The 18,651-nt window shown below is 38.5% G+C and overlaps 1 protein-coding gene across 11 annotated transcripts in view; it reads left to right on the top strand.

Moving 5' to 3' along the window:
• CTNND2 (catenin delta 2) overlaps positions 1-18,651 on the top strand; it is a 644,010-nt gene that overhangs the window by 401,587 nt on the left and 223,772 nt on the right. For all 11 annotated transcript variants that reach the window (XR_011807716.1, XR_011807715.1, XM_072034965.1 and 8 more), the window contains one exon: positions 7,290-7,542. Coding sequence is in view for 9 of the 11 variants with exons in the window: in XM_072034965.1 (XP_071891066.1) it covers positions 7,290-7,542 (253 nt within the window). In the remaining 2 variants the exon portion in view is untranslated. The remainder of the gene's footprint in view (positions 1-7,289; positions 7,543-18,651) is intronic.

Raw genomic sequence — 18,651 nt, 5'->3', positions numbered from 1 at the left:
AAGGCCCTGGAGCATGTCCAGAGAAGGGCTACAAATCTGGTGCAGGGCCTGGAGCACAAGTCCTGTGAGGAGCAGCTGAGGGAGCTGGGGTTGTTTAGTCTGGAGAGGAGGAGACTCAGGGGAGACCTTATTGCGCTCTACAGCTACCTGAAAGGAAGTTGTAATGGAGTGGGGATCAGTCTCTTCTCCCAAGCAATACAAGAGGAAATTGCCTCGTGTTGTGCCAGAGGAGTTTTAGGTTGGATATTAGGAAAAATTTCTTCACTGGAAAGGTTGTGAGGCATTGGAACAGGCTACCCAGGGAAGTGGTTGAGTCACCATCCCTGGAGGTCTTCAAAAGATGTGTAGATGTGGTGCTCAGGGATGTGGTTTAGTGGTAGGCTTGGCAGTGCTAGGTTAAAGGTTGGACTAGATGATCTTAGAGGTCTTTTCCAACCTAAATGATTCAATAATTCTAGTAGCAATTTCAGTTCTTCAGTCTTCAATGATTATAGACTTTTTTGCATTGAAACAGAATTTATTAAATATGACCATATGCAGAGCACAAATTCATTCCTTGTTTCCTTCACTGAAACCACATTCCTTGATTTTGAGGATGTAAGGAGTTGTTCTTCAGCAAAACAGTAACATGTGAATACAGCAATGATGAGGAGATAATTTTAAGATTGTGAAATGATCACAATAGCAAATAGGTATTAATTCATCAGTGGAACATACAATCACATTGAGTAGGTTTATGATATTTATTGGGCTTAGTAGTTGGCAGCTGAAAGGAATAGTTATTTTAACAGATTTAGTTCTTTTGGAAATATTCATTACATCTCTAATAATGTAGTGCCTAAATAGCTACCTTGGATTTTGAAGGCAGGATAGGAAAGTATGAGCAACTGAAGTCTCCTGTGATATCTGGAAGAGGCATGCACGTTACTTTGATAAAAAGCATTCCTTCTTACCCTGTTGCTGAAAACATCAAATATATAAATAAAATAACCTGAATAAATGCTTGCAACAGCACCTAGACATGCTAATTAAAAAAAAATGCAAGCCAGGTATAGCAAGTACCTAAGGGAACTTTAATATGCTTGTGGGTACTTCTTGCAAACTACCATTCTGTCCAGTTTCTATTTCCTTGCTTTACTTGTATTTTCCCTGTATTACATGTTATGTTCCCCTATAAGAAAAGAGCTGGTACATCAGAGTATAGCTATTTGCCATGCCCTAGGTGTTGAAGGCACTGAGTTGAGAGTGTTGGAGCTGACTGCAGGGAAGAAGCTTGTTGTATCCCCTGAGGTACACAGAATATGAGCATCTGGAAATGGTTGGAGCCAGCAGAAAGAATTAGGGAAACATGAATATCTGAGTCTAAAAACTGAATCACAGAATTTCTAGGTTGGAAGAGACCTAGGGAATCGAGTCCAACCTCTGACCTAACACTAACAGTCCCCACTAAACCATATCCCTAAGCTCTTCATCTAAACGTCTTTTAAAGACCTCCAGGGATGGTGACTCCACCACTTCCCTGGGCAGCCTGTTCCAATGTCTAACAACCCCTTCGGTAAAGTTCTTCCTAACATCTAACCTAAAACTCCCCTTGTGCAAACTGCTAAGAGAGGGACAAAAGGTGGAGGTTATAGAGGGAAAAAGGCTTTTGCAGTTGGTTCTGTGGAGTTCAATGCAATCCTGGAAGTCCAAAAAGTGTGATGTGCTGAGAGGTGTTGGAGAAAAGAGACTGTCCTGTGAGGATGCAAGGGGAAAACTTAATTACAGATTCTAATTATTTCTTTTCTGGCTGCAAATATGGGATTTTGAAACTGGAATTTTGATTGCAGGATCAGCAAGTAAAGAGGGTAACAGGGGGAAGAGAGGGATAAGATAATGGAAAACAATAGGAAAATTGGAGTAATTTGGATGGTCTTTCCTGATTAGAATACAAAATGTTACAAAGCTCTCAAGCTACAGAGGACCTCTGTGCTGTTTTTATTTGTATAAGGTCCTGAGTATTTTAAGTCTAAGTTGGAGCTTTATATCCTGAAATCCTTTAGTGCTTTCTTGGTCTTTTCTCATGTTTAAAGCATGAAATTCCTTGTGCAGTTATACTTCTCACAGAGGACATGATAGTGCTTTCATAAAATCTTAACTGTCTTAGAGGGTGTTACTAATATCGACTATAGTGACTATAGTATTGTGTGTTTTTTTTCCCTCTTTCTCCCGACTGTGTATATCTCTAAAATCTTAAGCTTTCCCATGTGGAAAAGTGATTCTTTGTTTTAACTGCTAAGCAAATTTATAATGTATATTGTCATGCATATTGAACGGTGTTAAACTTGAGTACTTGGGATTGCTGATTTGCTTCTGTTTTGCTTGGAATATTATTATTTTTAAAATACTTTTTTTGGGGAAGGGACACAAAAAATCACTTACACTCAGTTAATGTTTAGAGATAATTGTTTGTATCCCTCAAAGCTGATGAATTCTGTTTCCTAATTTATAAAGAATACACTGTTATTTTTACAGTGTATCAGATGGGAAAAGTGCCTGCTTTATAAATCTTTCTGTATATTTGCTACCAACAAAAGGCACTGCAATTATATCCTTTTTGAACTCATAGAGGGAAGATGGACATACTTTGCACAAAAGAATGTGTTACAATGGTCCAATTTTTTGAAAAAAAAAATCAGTTCTCACATGACAGTAAGAATCAACTGCAGGTGCAAATTAGTTCCTAAACAAATAAATAATTCCAAAGTAAAGAATTCAAAATCTATATAAAAGGTACAAGGAGAAGGTGAACATGTGAGCTGAGCACAGAGTACAGAGAAGAAAGTTTTACAAGGTGTTATTTATAAGTCAAACAGTAGCATCAGCCAAGTAATCTTCAGCAAGAAGGTGTAGTAAGATAAATCTCATAAACGAGTTTATCCTTTCTGAAGGTCTGATCCTATATATGTTAACTGAATGGAATTCCCTCTGACTTAGGTAGTCTGAACTCCTTAACAGTTCTTACATGTATTTGGTCTCCCTAAGATTGCACCACCTAAGGGTGCTGCAATACCCTTCTTGCCTAAATCAGCACATTTCTGATTTTCGGTTTTGCTTGCTTTCCTGAGATGTTACAGATTTGAAAATAACATACATAATCTATAAATGAAGTTCTGAGTTGAGTGTCTCATTAAGAGCCTATGAGAGCACCTGAATTTTCAATGTTAATATGAAACTTGTATATTTTGATACCAAGCAAAAGCTGTAGGAAATGATAGAGCACATAGAGGAGCCAGCCTATTTTTGCAGTTAAGAGAACTGTAGTATATCGGGTCATCTGAGGATTTTTGCAAGGGCTTTTTATTGGGTGAAAATCTGTAAGAACGTATTAAATATTTGTATGGTATCCTCAGTTCTCTGGGGTTATGATTTTCAGTGTTGCAGTAGTGAAGGCTTGAGACAATATGGTACTTTTAAGGCAGTAATGACTTGCCAAGCTAAAACAAAATCTTAAAAGCAGTCTTTAGGTGACAAATTGAAATCTCTTTGCTCAGGCTGTAGCTCTGGGTTTGCACAGTTTAAAATGTTCACTTTGGAACTTGTTGGTGGAAACCCCTTTTGCAACCCAAAATTCAAATTCTCTTCAAGCATTGTTCTTGTATTGAACTGAAGCTGAAAATAGGATGAATGCATAGGGTTTTACTGGCCTGCTTCTGAGCATGTCATTTACTGTATCTAGTGTCTGCTAATTGTGTGCGGAGTGTGGATGCTCTGCCTTACTGTCCATGCCAGCTAGCCCCAGGTTTGTAGCATGCGGTCCCCATCCCTGCGTGGAGGAGCTGTGCTTTGCAGCTGGGTCTCAGGAACCACTGGGCAAGTTACCTGAGAGTTTCTGGAACTTTTTTTTGTGTGTCATTTAACCACTGAATTTCCATGGAAGCTTTTAAAAGGTGTGGGCTGCAATAACCATTAAAAATGATGTATGGTGACTTAGGAAGAAGAAATAAGCAAGATGAAATAAGGCTTTGAGATTTTTTATTATTATTTTTTTTTTATTCCTGATCTTTTCGGACAGTTGAAGACTGAAAAGTTCTCTCTAAAGAAAAGTTGAGATTGAAGGTGTCCACAAAACTAGTCTTACCTCTTCACAGTCTGGTCACCACTTCTGGTTTTACCTTCAGAGGTATGCAGAGGCAGAATAGGCTCAGGGCAACAGCATGGTTTGGCCACGTTCCTGCTTTGGCTGGGCCAGGTCCCAGGAAGGCTGGGCTGGTGGCTGGCACGTGTCTCCTGGGGCAGCACTTCTGCTACACGTCCTCTCTTCCCTCCCTTTCCTTCCTGGGGTGAAGCCCTGATCCTTGCCCAAGTAGCGTTGCCTCTGGCCGGTGGTGAGCCAGGCCTGGTCCAGGTGTAGCTGTGTGGTTACGGCTGTATCTGACTTTGGTTTGGGTTGAGAGAAGTCAAATGCAAAAGTTAGGGGAACGGGTAAGTGCTTTCAATTTAAAAATATGTTAATAGGTTGCATGATCATCTGCAAATGTAACTGATATGTGAATGCTCTCCAGTCCACTGAATGTGTCTGTGGATCACCCTGTGCTCACTGAAGATTAAATGTCTCTGGGTAACGCAAAAAGACTTCAAAAGGACTTTTTTTTTTTGATAGACATAATAGTTATGATTTTGCTGTTTAAATATCCTAAATCCAAGGGAATTCTCAATAAATGGCATCTTTGTCGTAGACTGAAGAGCCATGCTTTGAATAAATATGACTGCTAAAAGAATTTACTTAAGCAACAGTAATTGCTTGGTAGCATCTTCAGTGCTACTTGAAACTGGTAGCTTTCTTCGGTTTTACTTGAAACTATTCATGTAAAAATGTCTACTAAAACCGAACTCTTTACAGTCTGTGACTCTAATCCAGTTAAATGTAGAAGCTATTCTAAAGTGAGTGATTTTTTTTCTTTTCCAAATTGATCTACCATTGGCTAAACAAGCTGATATGTGGATGTGCAGCTAAATCATAGATTTGTTTCATTTTCATATTCTAACTCTGGTAGTTTTGTGTTCATTGTGATAAAATGCAAAAGGAAGTAAGTCTGTTAGGAAGATAATTTGAGAAATGAATCAGAGTGACTCAAAAAGCACGTAGGTGTTAGGGTGACAGCTAGCTTCGGTTCATATAAATACCCATTTTGATATATAAAATAGAAAAGTTTTTAAAGAAATTAAAAACAAACACAATTTTCATTGAACTGTCTTGCAAAGGAAAGGAAGGGAAGTAGGTTGGAATATTTCACAAAGCAATCTCCATTATATTGAGTTCTTGTTTTCAGCATTGTTAGTGTTGGGGTTTTGTGCAATTCCCCATATGATGTATCAACAGATAGCAGGATATTCTGCATATTGCTGATACTTATAAGTATGCTGTGTCAGTGTACAATTCAGTTTTTGCTTTTTCACTTGAAATCATTTCCAGTATATTTTCTAACTTTTTTTTTCACTTTTTCTCATAAGGTACCAAACTTTGGGTTTGAATTGTGTATTTTCTGTTAAAAGGTGATGATGTTCTTACGTCTTTATAACATTGAGTTTGGAATGATTTGTGCATGAGATGTTTCAGTATGCATTTTCTTGACCTTGAAATGTGAAGTGTTCTTGCATTTTAACTGACGCATTTTTATGAAAAGGTCTCTGTGTCTTTATTACTCATTTCTCGAGGAATTATATACTAGCAATTAAAAACAGTGCTTTTAAAATGTTGCTGAGTATTTATGTCGAGGTAATCCCTCTAATATATGTTTGTAACAAAGTTTTAAGATCATACTTATTATCTTAAAGTGCTATACTTGAGAACCACAGGGAAAAAATTAAAAGGCAGAATTTGAATGTTTAATTTGTTTGAAAATTTAAGATGTTCAGGTGCTGTAATTTCTGGCCTGTGCCAGCTCAGACAAAAGTGCAATAACTTTATTTTAAGCTCAATGTATTTCATCTGCTGACACTTCAAGATGAAATGCTTAAAGTCCATTTTGTGGATATATAGTATACTGAAAAATATTTACCATCCTAAAGTGTCAATGTACTTCAGTAAGAAAGGATTGTACAATGTACTATTAATAAGAAAGGATTGGGAAATATTTTATGACAACTTGTCACTTGAATATGTAATTTTGCCTGTGCAGTTCTGTGTATGAATTTGACCCAGCTAAAACTAATCCTGAAGCCAGGCCCACTCCTGCTTGCAAAAGTGCTCTTGTGGTCTTGGGCCAAGGGGAGGTGGGAGCTATGAAGAATTTATTTGCCACTTCAAGGAATCCAAGCCAGCTTTTAATTTGTATTTGTTTCCAGGCCAAAGATCACATGGGTGTTGCTCCTCTAGCACTTACAGTGCAAAGGCATTTGCCGTTAACCAGACCTTGGTTGAAAAATATTGTGTATTTAATAAGAATCATAAAGGTGACCACATCCTTATTAACGCTGTGGCATAACAGGAAGATAATGGGCTCCGAGGGAGATTAGTGAGATTTTTGAGTCGCAAAAGCATTAAGTCAGTGTAAATCTGTAAGTAAGCCGCTCAAACCTGCTAATACAATAATCTTGAACTCAGCGCACAACCGTTGCTGGCATTAAGACATCTATGTGGTCACCTCGTACATGGCTCTTTTTCAGACTCAGGTAGCAGTAGCAGTCCTCCAAGTCTTATTCATGAATTCATGAAGAAGGAAAGTTTTTTCTTTTTAAAAAAAAAAAAAAAAGTTACTGAAGTGTGCACAGTAACAGCCAGGGCAGGTGTCTGTTTTTACCTGTTTCACCGATAGCAGGACTATCAATTTTAGCTGGCCATGGCTGGCCATTTCCTCTGCCGTAGAGCTGTCCATGGCAATTTGGCCGCCTGAGCCTGATTTGATGTTCCTTCTGCTTCCATCCACCTCTCGAAGGACTAAAAAAGCCTCACTTGGTGGTGTTTGTAAATCCTAGTTTGACTAGTCCCATGCTTTTCTGCACTTGTTCTGTTCCAGGTTAGTGCAAGTAAAGCCCCAAGTGAAAAGCACTGTTATGGTCTGTTTAGCTGATGTTAGAGTCCTTCTAGTGCAAGAGTGGCATGTCTTTTAGAAATTCATTTGACAGTTATTTACTTCAATGGTTTTGGAAATGACAATGTTCTTTGTTTGTTTTGTTTTTTTTTTTCTCATTCTTTTTGAACCCCTGTTTTATATGTCTGTGTTTTTTTTTCCTCTGCCTAGACCTGGTTAACCATTTCTGTGAACAGGTCCTCAATTTTTTACTTTGTCCCTACTTTCCTGTCGTAGCCCCATCTTCCCCTGGTGTCGACTCCGTACCCTTACAGCGCACAGGCAGTCAACACGGCACACAGAACGCAACCGCGACCTTCCAGAGGGCCAGCTATGCTGCAGGCCCAGCCTCCAATTACGCAGACCCCTACCGACAGCTGCAGTATTGTCCTTCTGTTGAATCACCATACAGCAAATCTGGGCCAGCCATCCCACCTGAGGGGACCTTGGCTAGGTCACCTTCCATTGATAGCATTCAGAAAGATCCCAGGTGGGTGAAACCTTAATTGTCTACTATTTCTTGTTTGTGCAGAGGTTTGAAATTGCAGTTTGCTTTGTGTGTTTCCGCTACTGAATATCACCACCAAAAATACAGCGAGAACAAAAAACGCCACAACCTGAAACCTGATTGTAAGTATAAAATTTTGTTTCTATACCAATGCTGTTCTAATGCTTTGCCTTGGAAGGCTCTCATGAGCTCTTCTTTGAAATGAAGTGATAGGTGTTGTCTTGGATATGTATATGCCGTGGATATGCCTGCTTTCAAGTACTGGTGCTCCTCGAAGTCTTCTGAGAAGTATTATTTTTTTTTTTCCGAAAATGAAAGCAGTGGTATGACTGTTTTGACTGACCATTTTGGATTGACGTTTTAAGTCACTCCTTGGGCAGCAGTTGTTACAGTTGTTGGTTTTTCTGCAGTTAGTATTCCTAAAAGCTTCATAAAAGGATATTCTGGTACTAGGCGATGAGACTGAGTGATGTGAAACAGCCTGTGGTCAGGTTTGTGCTTCACCCTGTGTCTTGTGCAGGCTTCTAATGCCAGTGAGTGGTAGCAGAATGTATGTGCACGTTCATTGAGATACATTCATGTGCCTAGGGAAGGTGCAAGAAGAAACTTTATAGTCTCTTCTGTAGTTTTATAGTTGGCATATGCCAAGGAGGCACACAGGTGGACAGGTTGTAGAGAGTTTTCTGTCAAATTCTTTGAATTCCATGGTAACAGTAATGGAAACGCTGACTACAATCCTTGATGCACTTGGTGATTTTCTTTAATTTTCAGATGGAAAAGAGAACAGGTATTTTTGGTAACTGAAGTTTAAGCCCATCATAAATGTTAATTTATACAAGTTCAGTTTTGTGGGTTTTTTCCCTGTGGCAGATGGTGTGAAGTATTTATTTATTGTTACATGTAATACATGACAAGAGAACCCAAAAATTTGCTCCAGCAAAAATGGTAGAGGTGTTTAACAATTTGTAAAGGCTTCTCTTGCTGCATTAAGAATCCAGTATCCACAAACTGATCTCTCTACATGTTTAGCATCATAGAAGTTCTCTCTCCCTCCCCCAAAACCCCAGAGTAGATAAATATTAAGGCACATCAAAAGTATCACATCTCATGACCACCACAGCTACTACAGAGTTCAACTTCTTGAGAAAACTTCCATCTTCAACATTTTTCATTAGCTTTTGATACTCCTCCAGAAATTTGAAAAAATATGAACCCAATTCCTCCCCATTTTCCCCTTGCAATGTACAGGCATTGGTAACCAGAGAGAAGCGGTCTTTTTCTGAAACCTAGATGTTCCAATACGTTTGTGTTCCAGAAAATAAAAGCTCATGAAAGAGAAAAAGCTTTGCTTTGTGAATGTCTCATTTTCAAACTTAAAGAAAATTGTTTTAGGAGTGCACTAAACCAGAGGAAAAATTAACTGTAATCCATATGAAATGTTCTTAAGAAATGCATGATGTTACTGAAGGCACTATTCCAAATAGACAAGAAAGACATATTTGCAGTATCTCTACAGGTGCTAGATATTATGTCTATTTAAAATAAAAGGTCACCTCTGTTTAGTTGCTTTGCTATCACTTTGAAACTGATAGTCAGTTACTGTCTATGAAATGTGCTCGTAAAAGAAGATTTTCTCCTGCAGATTTTTCATTTGGCAGCTTTTTACATTCTTTCTTGTATTGTGACCATTTGTGCGTTCATGAGTATTGATTTCTGTAGGTAAAGTAGCAGCAAGTAGGCATCGAGGTATAAATTGAATTTGATAAAATCTTGGAGTCATTAAATACCCTTTTGTTATGATCACAATTAAATGAATTTGGATTTTTCACAATCATTTCTACAAAAGAGGTTTGTGTTACTCTATGGATCAAATGAATGAGATTGTGCATGGTGTCAGTCACTTAATTTTGCTGCCCTACTTGTAAGTGCAGAATAATTCTTACAAAGCAATGTCAGTAATATTACTGCTGATGTTGTGTCTTAGTACCTAGAAGCTATAGTCCACCTAGGCAAGCTGCTTTGTGAAACTAGTTGTGGACCAAAGCAGTTGCTGATATTTCAAAGATTGCCAATTTTTTACGATCTTTCCAAGTGTGCAGAAAAGAAATAAAAGTGGTCAGAAGACTGTTAATGTTGATTTCTATGGATAGAGTACAAAATCTTGGATAAATGACAAGCACGGAAAGGAGGGGACAGATGACTTTCCAGATGCTTGAAAAAAATTTAAGGACAGAACTTTATATAGTAGCACTTAGGAGATACAATTATAGGTAGTGGTTTTAATAAGGAAAATGAGAATGTCTCAAATATAAGAACAACTTTCAGTAGCCGTGGCAAGTTTCATTGTATTGTTCAAAATGTTATCATTTATATCTTCAGGAAGAAAGAAACAAGAAACATGTTGGCCGGTAGATGGACTTGAGAAAATGATAGATCTTGAGCTTCTTTACAGAGCTGTTGCTGCCTTTGTGGTTGATTGGTTGGTTTGTTCCTTTTAAAAAGGTCTTGTGTAGTTGTTGAGGAGAGTGGCAAGCATAATTTTCAGACACTAAGCCTACCTGTCCAAACAAGCGTTCACTGTCAGAGCAAACTGCAAGACAAAGGCATATTAACTGCAGATTTTTGAACAGCATTTGCAGTATGTCAGTCAGTTCAGGATTTAAAAAAAAAAAAAGGTTGCCCAGAAGAGAATATACTTATCTTAATAAGCAATTATGGTTTCTAAAACTGAATGTTGTTTTCTAGACTTCAGTTCAGCTGGGATTTCCATCTGAAGTCCAAGAAAAATGGTTGGCAGGCACTGAAGTAATTGACAATTTTTTCCATTGTTTTCACTGTGTAGTTTGGATTACTAATACTGTCGTTTTACATACATGTTCTGAGCTGACATTTGGCGAATGAAATTTTAGCTCAACATCTGTTCTCCATCATCCAACTGTCATAAAATACAGTGTAATATTCATTAACTTAAACTTTAGGAAAAAACTTTCCAAAAAGTATCAGAATATTTATCAGGTTTGTGGTCGTGGATAATTTTTAAGTTAGGCAGACTGTTAGCTGGTATGAACTGACGTAGTGAAGACTACATGCATCTATACTGGCAGAGAGTCTGATGATTTGTGTTATTTAAAAAGGAAATGAGTCCCCTTTTCTTACCACCTGTCAGAAATAAAACTTATGTGTATGGAAAAAGAGAAGTCAAATATCAAAGACAATTTACAGGTTGATTCTTCAGAGCATCCTTATATATTTACTGCAGGTCAAAAAAGGAACAGAAATACGCAGTAGAGATGTGATATAAACTGTTTCATGCCATCATTTCCTATATGAAATGTGGCATAGAGAGGGGGTGAGAGCATAACACTTATTTTCTAACTGTTGTTTTGCTTTTGTTTCTTATTAAACTGTGAATGAGAGAAAGTGTGAGTATTTTAAAGTATTGGAAATATATGCTTGCTGTATTTTCTGCCATACATTCATTTAAGAAGGATCAATCTGTCCCTTAGCACTAACAAATTATTTAAGGTCTGTCCATCCCTAGAATTTAGGGCAACTGGGGAGCCCTAGAAATTCAAATGTCAGTATGCAATTGTCAGTCTATGTACCTTCCAATTTCTACTCAAAAATATGTGTAAATTAAATTGCTTAATTTCTGAGTTTTTGAATTATTACAAAACCATGCGTATGTACCATTCCTGATGAATCATACCAGCTGCATAAGAGGTGAAAAATACATAATTTTCTTATGTTTCAGCTAAGTATATACCAATGACATTTTGTAGTAGCAGTAGTTTTGGTTTTGAACTCCATGTGTCTGTTTTGATGGGTTGAGTTGACGTGTCTTTCACTGTTTTGTGACTCTTCTTTTATTCTTACCTGATTTTATTTACACTCTTATATGCACAAATGTTTTCTTCCCCTCAGAGAGAATGGCAAGATGCTGGGTTACAAGAATTTTGTGAAAAATGCTCTATGAAGGCTATCAAAATGAATTTCAGTGTTCAGATGCCCATTTGCATTATATTAATCTACATTTAAAGATACTCCTTGATGGGCTTCTCTTTCCCAAGATACGTATTTCAGAGCCCTTAAAACTTTTTCTTTGGGAGAAATGGTCTTATTTGGTGAACACAGCTGCAAAGTGCAGACTGCAACGATGATTGCACTTCTTGTTTTTAGGGAAAAAGAAAGGAAAGCTAATACCAACAGTAGCAGTGAAATCATGTTGCAACTGCAGAAGTAAAAAAAAAAAAAAAAAAGTTAAATCCAACTTCTTCTCAGCAGCTCTTGCTTTAGAACTGTCTGGGCACAGGTCAACAAAGTAACGGAGCTTTCCAGGTACTGCATGATTGAGCTGTAATACCCAAAGACGTTTCTGCTTCATTCCGTGCATTCAGAGCCCACATCCCATTTCGTTACCTCTGCTGGCTGTAATTTTCCTCCTAAGCAGAAAATGGAGGTGCTGGCTGCCTATTTTCTAAACTTTAAAATTGGCTTTCTTTCCACTTATGAAAGGAAATAAATTAGATCAGAACATTCTGTATGGACTGTAAATTTCAAAACTTATCTTGTTGGTATATTTTTCTTTTTCAGTTTTCTTTTTTTTCCCAAAAATGTGCTGTGTTTCCAAAATGCAAGCTAGAAAGCTTTCTTTTCTGTAGGAGAAGTGGTAGAGGTAAAATAAACTGTAGTTAACTTTTGTGTTCCAGTAAAAGTGCCTATGAGATCAGCACACGCAGTTTGGAACGTGGCCTGTTAAAGGGTAAATGTTTCTGCAGGAGTCTTTACCATATATTTAATCTTGCTTTGTTCCAAGGATTGTCTCAGTGTTAATGGTGTTAGTCTGCTGTAAACCTGAATAGCAGCCAGGCAGTAGAGCAGTGTAACAAGGTAAGAAAAGTGTAAACCCGCATGTGTGGGACCTTGGGCATCTTTGTGAGAATTTATCTGGTAGCTCCTTCAGGAAGGGTTGTCACACACGGAAACAAACTTGGGCAGAGGGAGAAGGCCTTGCTGTGATCACTGTCCCCAGGGGTGTTCAAGGAAAGGTTGGATGTGGTGCTTAGGGACGTGATTTAGTGGGTGACATTGGTGGTAGGGGGAATAGTTGGACCAGATGATCTTGGAGGTCTTTTCCAACCTTAATGGTTCTGTTATGATCACGAAATAGCACTTGGGCTGTCAAAGTCCAACAGGGTGTTGGTGGGTGTCTGTCCTTCCTGGTGGAACGCAGCTTGCAGTAGTTATTTATCCAAGCGAGGGTGGATCTACCCCATTCCAGGCTAAAACCTTTACCACCAAACTATCACATCAATATCCCTGATACTGAATTAATTACATTAAAACAGTTTGGGGAGATAGAGAGTGTGTGCCTGTGTTGGGGGGTGGGGTAGAGCTGGGGTACCAGGACATCTCTCTCATACCCAAGAGGTATAAGACTGAAGGTGTATTCCTGGTGAGAATGAGACAAAACAGGGATTGCAGATGTACCTCTCCTATTCTATATATGTAATAGGCAAATCTCCTTTTCACTAAATAGTTTTCAAAGGTCTCTCTTACCCTCCTCTGAAATTAGGAGTAAAGTGGAAGGGAAAGTTCTCCAAAGGTGGTGGTAGTGGGGAAGCCATGGGAAACATTTCTTGTGGATCTGAGCATGTGTATGTTTGGCAACATAGACTCAGTTCCAGAAACATAATGCTTCAGCTTCTGTGGTCCTGCTAACACCCTGCTAAGAAAGTTGTACAGCAAATTTGTATGGACCAAGACTTGTATTGGCAGAACCAAGCAGATGCTTTTTGAGAGTGACTGTTTTGTAACGCTGTGGTTAAGTATATCTTTCCTTCAGAAAAGAAACATCTGGTTAATTTTCCTTGTGTGAAAATGGTACAGTCTCTCAGGATTTCATGTATATTCCTCCGAGTATGAAAAAATGACCCTAAAGAGAAAAATAAAAATCAAAGAGTCTAAACAGGACAAAAATACACAATTCAAGACTAGCAAGTCCAGAGCGAATTGCAATTCTTCATACAGATCTTTTCTGTATAAATGGCATGAATTTTTAATTAGTCTGCAAAATAGCTTTGAGAAAAGGTGGAAGAGCTGAAAACTAAGCAGAGATCTTTCCCCTTTGTGCCTTCAGTAAATAAGGATGAAGCCTACTTATTTAAAATAGTTGAGGTGGAGTTCTCCGATTATTTTATCGTCTGTTAACTTGGAATTTCAGTAGACTGATTTGGCTGGAAGCCTTGGCTGGAAAAGACTTGCATTAAAAATATTTAGTTCTGGCACAGGTATGGCACAATTAACAAGGTGCTAAGTAATCCAGTGTGGGTCAACTTGTGGTGAAGTGGAGGAGTAGCACCCAGAACTTGTAAAAAAAAAAACATTCCTCTATATGCCAAGAGTTTCTCTTTCCACTGCTTACATCAGGGTAGTTTCAAAATGACTGGGGAACCACTGGACAGAGGTGGAGTCATTCCCCAGTGCACAATATGTGATTTGGTGTGCATGGAAGCATCATCTGGAGCTGTTTTGTGTGTGTGTGTGTTTGTTTGTTTGCTTGTTTTTTCAGTTGAGTTTGGCCCATACTTTTTAGCAACCTCCTTTCTCTGTTTCTCTTGGAAATCCTTAGGAGAGGAAAAAAAAAAAGTGTACTCTATAAAAGTAGAGTGTACTCTACAAAAATAAAGTGTCTGTGTTTTTAGCCCATGAAGCACTAGTATCCACTTACTATTCTATATGGCTAGTACCAATTATTGACTGTGCAGGAGGCTACTCCATTTTTTTGCCATCCTGTCATCCTATTGTTTAAAATGAGATCTAATCTCATCACTAGCAAACCTACCATACTGTAATCACAGAACATCACAATTTATGTATCACAGTAACGTGGATATTGCTGATCCATGTAGTTTGAGTAATGAGTGTGTCCTGAAGTGCTTAGAGTTCCTAACCATCATCAGAGAAGAGGTTATACGTAGCCATTTTATTTGGTAGGGTACTTACATGCTATACAAGGTATAATTTTGAGATAGAGATGATGTCTTAGTTCTTGTTTGATTTGAAATTTTAGCTCTTACAATCTTCATCCTCCAACAGAAAGTAATTTGTTTACTTTGTGCTGGAGGGATAGAAGTGAAAGACCACTTATGTACTTATCAATGATACAGGGCGTTCAGGAGGACAGTGTCAGGAGCTCCTTGTAGAGTTGATAAGTTCGGGGAAAAAAACAATGGGAAAACAAAGACCAATGTCTTCTCCTTTTGAGCCATTTTTTTCCCCTCAGTAATGTGTCTGCCAGTTGATGAACAGTAACAAATAGCTTTTCCAGTTTCTTTCCTAATCTGTCATGTTTTAATATCTTAATTGATACAGACAGAAGCAGGTGGACAGTGTACCTCATTTTCATACTGTCCGTAGTTCATTTTTGGCTCTTGAATGGCATCACAGCTTCTAATGGTGAATCTATGTCTCAAAGCAGTTTCTGCCTTTGTTTGCCATGCATTTTGCTCAGTATCCTGTGGCTCATTTGCAAACTTTGACAGATGCAAAATCCGTGTGGTGCCTTTCTGTGATGACAGACTGTAACAGCCAGAAAATGTTGCAAGTATATTTTCCAACCAGACGTTAAAAACACGGGGAAGAACCATGCTTTCAGGTTTTACTGGGCTCATGTAAGCTGTTACAATCTCCTGGCAAGAATAAACCACATAAGCTTCTCGGTAGTAGCTCTTGGACATCTCATCAGCCAAATAGATAATAATGATCTTCTTCTGTACAGGGATGTTCAGAGTAAGTTAAATTTGTAAGGTGCTTTGAAGTTCAAAGGGTAATCTTGATCTTTCTTTGATGGGAAATGTGATGGGAGGGAGGGAAATGCATTAGGTGGAGAAGATAAATGGGCAAAATTTTCAAGAAGCTTGCTAAAATCAGAACACGTTCTGAAATTTTCTCCAAAAGATAAAAATAAAAACTGAAAATCATTTTCTGACACACAAATTGCTGTGCAGAGGTTGTTAGTTTCTGAAGCTGGACTGCAGTGTGATGTTGTACAGCTATTATATAAGCAGGAAACAAAAGCCAACAGATTTTGTAGCAGTTGTACAAAATAGAGAAATCCTTCACTCTCTATGACATAAGAGAATACAACCAAAACGTTTGCTCGTTTCTAGTGTAGAGGTTAGCTAAAAATGATATATGGAAAGAATGATCAGGGCCATCTCTTGATCTCTCATAAAATCTTACAGCTGTTACAAATTAAGGGCCTGACTCTAACAACCTGTTCTGTATGTAGATTAAGGCCAATCTCTGCCAGCTCACTGAAGGTCAGAGCCTAATGTGAGGCCCTGCTCCTAGCCTTTCCTTCCCTGTTGTACTGCTGTTCCTGTGGTGATCTCCATCACATTCACTTAAATCTTCCCCTTTACCCCATTTCTACTGCCCCACTCCAGGATCTCATTGAATGAGTCAAGTTCAGAGATGCATCACAAGTCTTAGCATTAAGCTAGTGGTTTCCTAGGAACCAAGAGCCACCACTGATCCCATAGAAATCCTACAGCCATTGTTACCAGGGAAACTCCCAGTCTCTAGACTTATTCTGAAATATTTGTTCTTTATATACTCTTTTTTTTCTTGTTTGTTTGTTTTTAAGCCACTGCAGCATCAGCGGGATCATTTGCTGTTTAGCTTGCCTTCCACCTCTAATAATCTGGGGAAGGGAGTCATGTTTATCGTGCAACAGAGTAGAGGGAACTGGGTAGCAGAAGACCTGGAAGGAAATTGAAAGTTTTTCTACTCCAGAGGAGTACAGAAGGGGATGTCTAAATTTCTTGAATATACTAAAGGTAAACTATGGAGGCAGAAGGCACTTGCGGAGGAAGGAGGTGCTGTGCAAATTCTGTCGCAGAGTAAAACAAAATGAAGTCTCTTCAGGAAATGTGCAAAAGCTGTACGGGGATCATGCTCTTCTCCCAAGCACCAAGTAGTGAGGAAAAATGGCCTCAAGTTGCACAAGGAGAGGTTTCAGTTGAATATTAGGATAAGTTTCTTTTACCGAACGGATTGCACGGCGTTGGGATAGGCTGCCCGGGGAAGTGGTTTAGTCACTATCCTTGTTGGTCTTCAAGAAATGTGTAGAAGCAGAACTTAGCAGCATGGTTTAGTGGTGGACTTGTCAGTACGAGGTTAAAGGTTGGGCTAGATGACCTTAGAGGACTTTTCCAACCTCAGTGGTTCTGTGATTCTATGTACAAACGTACACACAGGGACACAATATGGGGACTTTTAAGTAAGATGAAAAATAAAGTATTTTAATTTAGTTTTCAATTTTAAAAAGTAATTTCAAGTTATCTTGATAACCCTTTTGTTCCATATCAGGACATAACGTATGTCACATATTACATTTTTGGAGAGGAGGACCGGCTTCCATTTTTTTTATGCTATTTGATGCTGTGTTTTTCCTTATACCTACCAGATTTCGAGTGTCTCAAATGTAAGTTTGAAAGTTTGTCTGTGATAGTTGACGTGGCTACAGGAAGGTGATAGGGTTTCTGTAAGTGCAAGTGAGAGGAATGAATGCCAACAACACAGGTACAAGACAGTTTCTCAGTCAATGAGGCTCCCTTACCTACATGTTGGTCAGGATTGTGTTGCTCTTCTCTTGGAGAAACTGTGCTGATCAGTCAGCCTTGTATGTTCCAAATCTTTTTACTAGGATAAAAAGTTCTTGACTCCCTTTGAATCTTGGAAATACTCAGCTAAACAGGCTGTTTAGTTCCTTTTTTTTTTTTTTTTTATGTACTTTCATTGTCCTTTGAAACACTCAGGCTCCATAACTTCTTTCAAAGCAATGCCAGCTAACGTAGTAATTGCAGTTTGCAATGTCTTTACGGAAACACCAGTATGATTTCTGTCCAGGACTTTTATGTGCCTCCTAAAACCATCAAGGTTATTTCCACAGCTTGGCAGTGTGGGGTTCTGCTCTGACCAAACCTCCTAAGGTTCAATTTAACTGTGTAACAGCCCTGTGCCCAGTGATTATCTCATTGCAAGAGGGAGAAAATACTCATTTGGGCCAAGAGGAACAACCTACAGGTTTTTTACATTTATTTGGAGTCGTTAGTTTCATACTGGCTCAATTCTATGACTGCTATCCCCTTTCCAGGTCAATACTTTCAGCTTAATATTTGTGAAACTTGAGTGCCCAGTTAATTATCCACTTGCTGGGTATCCTGAGAGTCAAAATATCTCGGCCTGCTTGCAACTGATACTTTCCTGTTAATGAAGTTCATTGTAGATGAAAGAATACAATGTTTAAACTATTTTAGTCATAATTCTCGTCAAATGTTTCATGAATAAAAGCTGCTTCTTGTTCTGTGACTTTATCCCATAACCACATAGTTGTTTATATCTCAGCACTTAAAATTATGGTCTTAAAAGGGCATAAAATGGATGCTTTTTTTCCCTTCCTGCAAGAAGTTGGCCTTTGTGAGGGGTTACCCTTTTCGTGCCCATTTGAGTTTTCTGTATGGTTCTTTGATTTCTTCCAATAGCTTCTAATAAGGACGACTTGACATTTTTCTGCATCAGAGTAGTTGCCAAATCTCTTGTAAAACTCTGACAGCACACAAATTGGCGCATAGAGGATTCATTAGCTGTTTAGACATTAGATCTTTCAGGAAAAAGTGGGAAAAGGGGTTTAATTCCTCCTGTGCCTTTTCACATCGTAATGGAGAATGAAGTTTGTTGTGGGTATCCAAATTGTAAAATCTCCGTTTAGGCAAGCCTTCGGCAGCCATGTATATATAAATTGCTTTAAAGTTGCAAAATCCTCTCTGTGGGGTGACACCTTCATTGTCATACACTTAGTCTTCTTTAGTGGCTGTATTTTTTTTTTTTGTTGGTTTTTTTTTTTTGTCAGCAGCTACATTTATTTTAGTGAAACTTTATCCTAAACTGTAAAGGTTTTATCTGCAGCCACTAAGGGATAACAGATCCTGTCAGCCACTGCATTTTCTGTGGCACGTCTCCAGCACCCATCTGTTATGTCTCAGCCTCTGCACTATTTACGCACCACAACCTTCCCCCCCCAGC

The sequence above is a fragment of the Anas platyrhynchos genome, chromosome 2, assembly GCF_047663525.1.
Source record: "Anas platyrhynchos isolate ZD024472 breed Pekin duck chromosome 2, IASCAAS_PekinDuck_T2T, whole genome shotgun sequence".
In the NCBI taxonomy this organism is placed as follows: Eukaryota; Metazoa; Chordata; class Aves; order Anseriformes; family Anatidae; genus Anas; species Anas platyrhynchos.
Note: the sequence above shows the minus strand (reverse complement) of the source record. Positions and strands in the feature narration are given on the sequence as shown.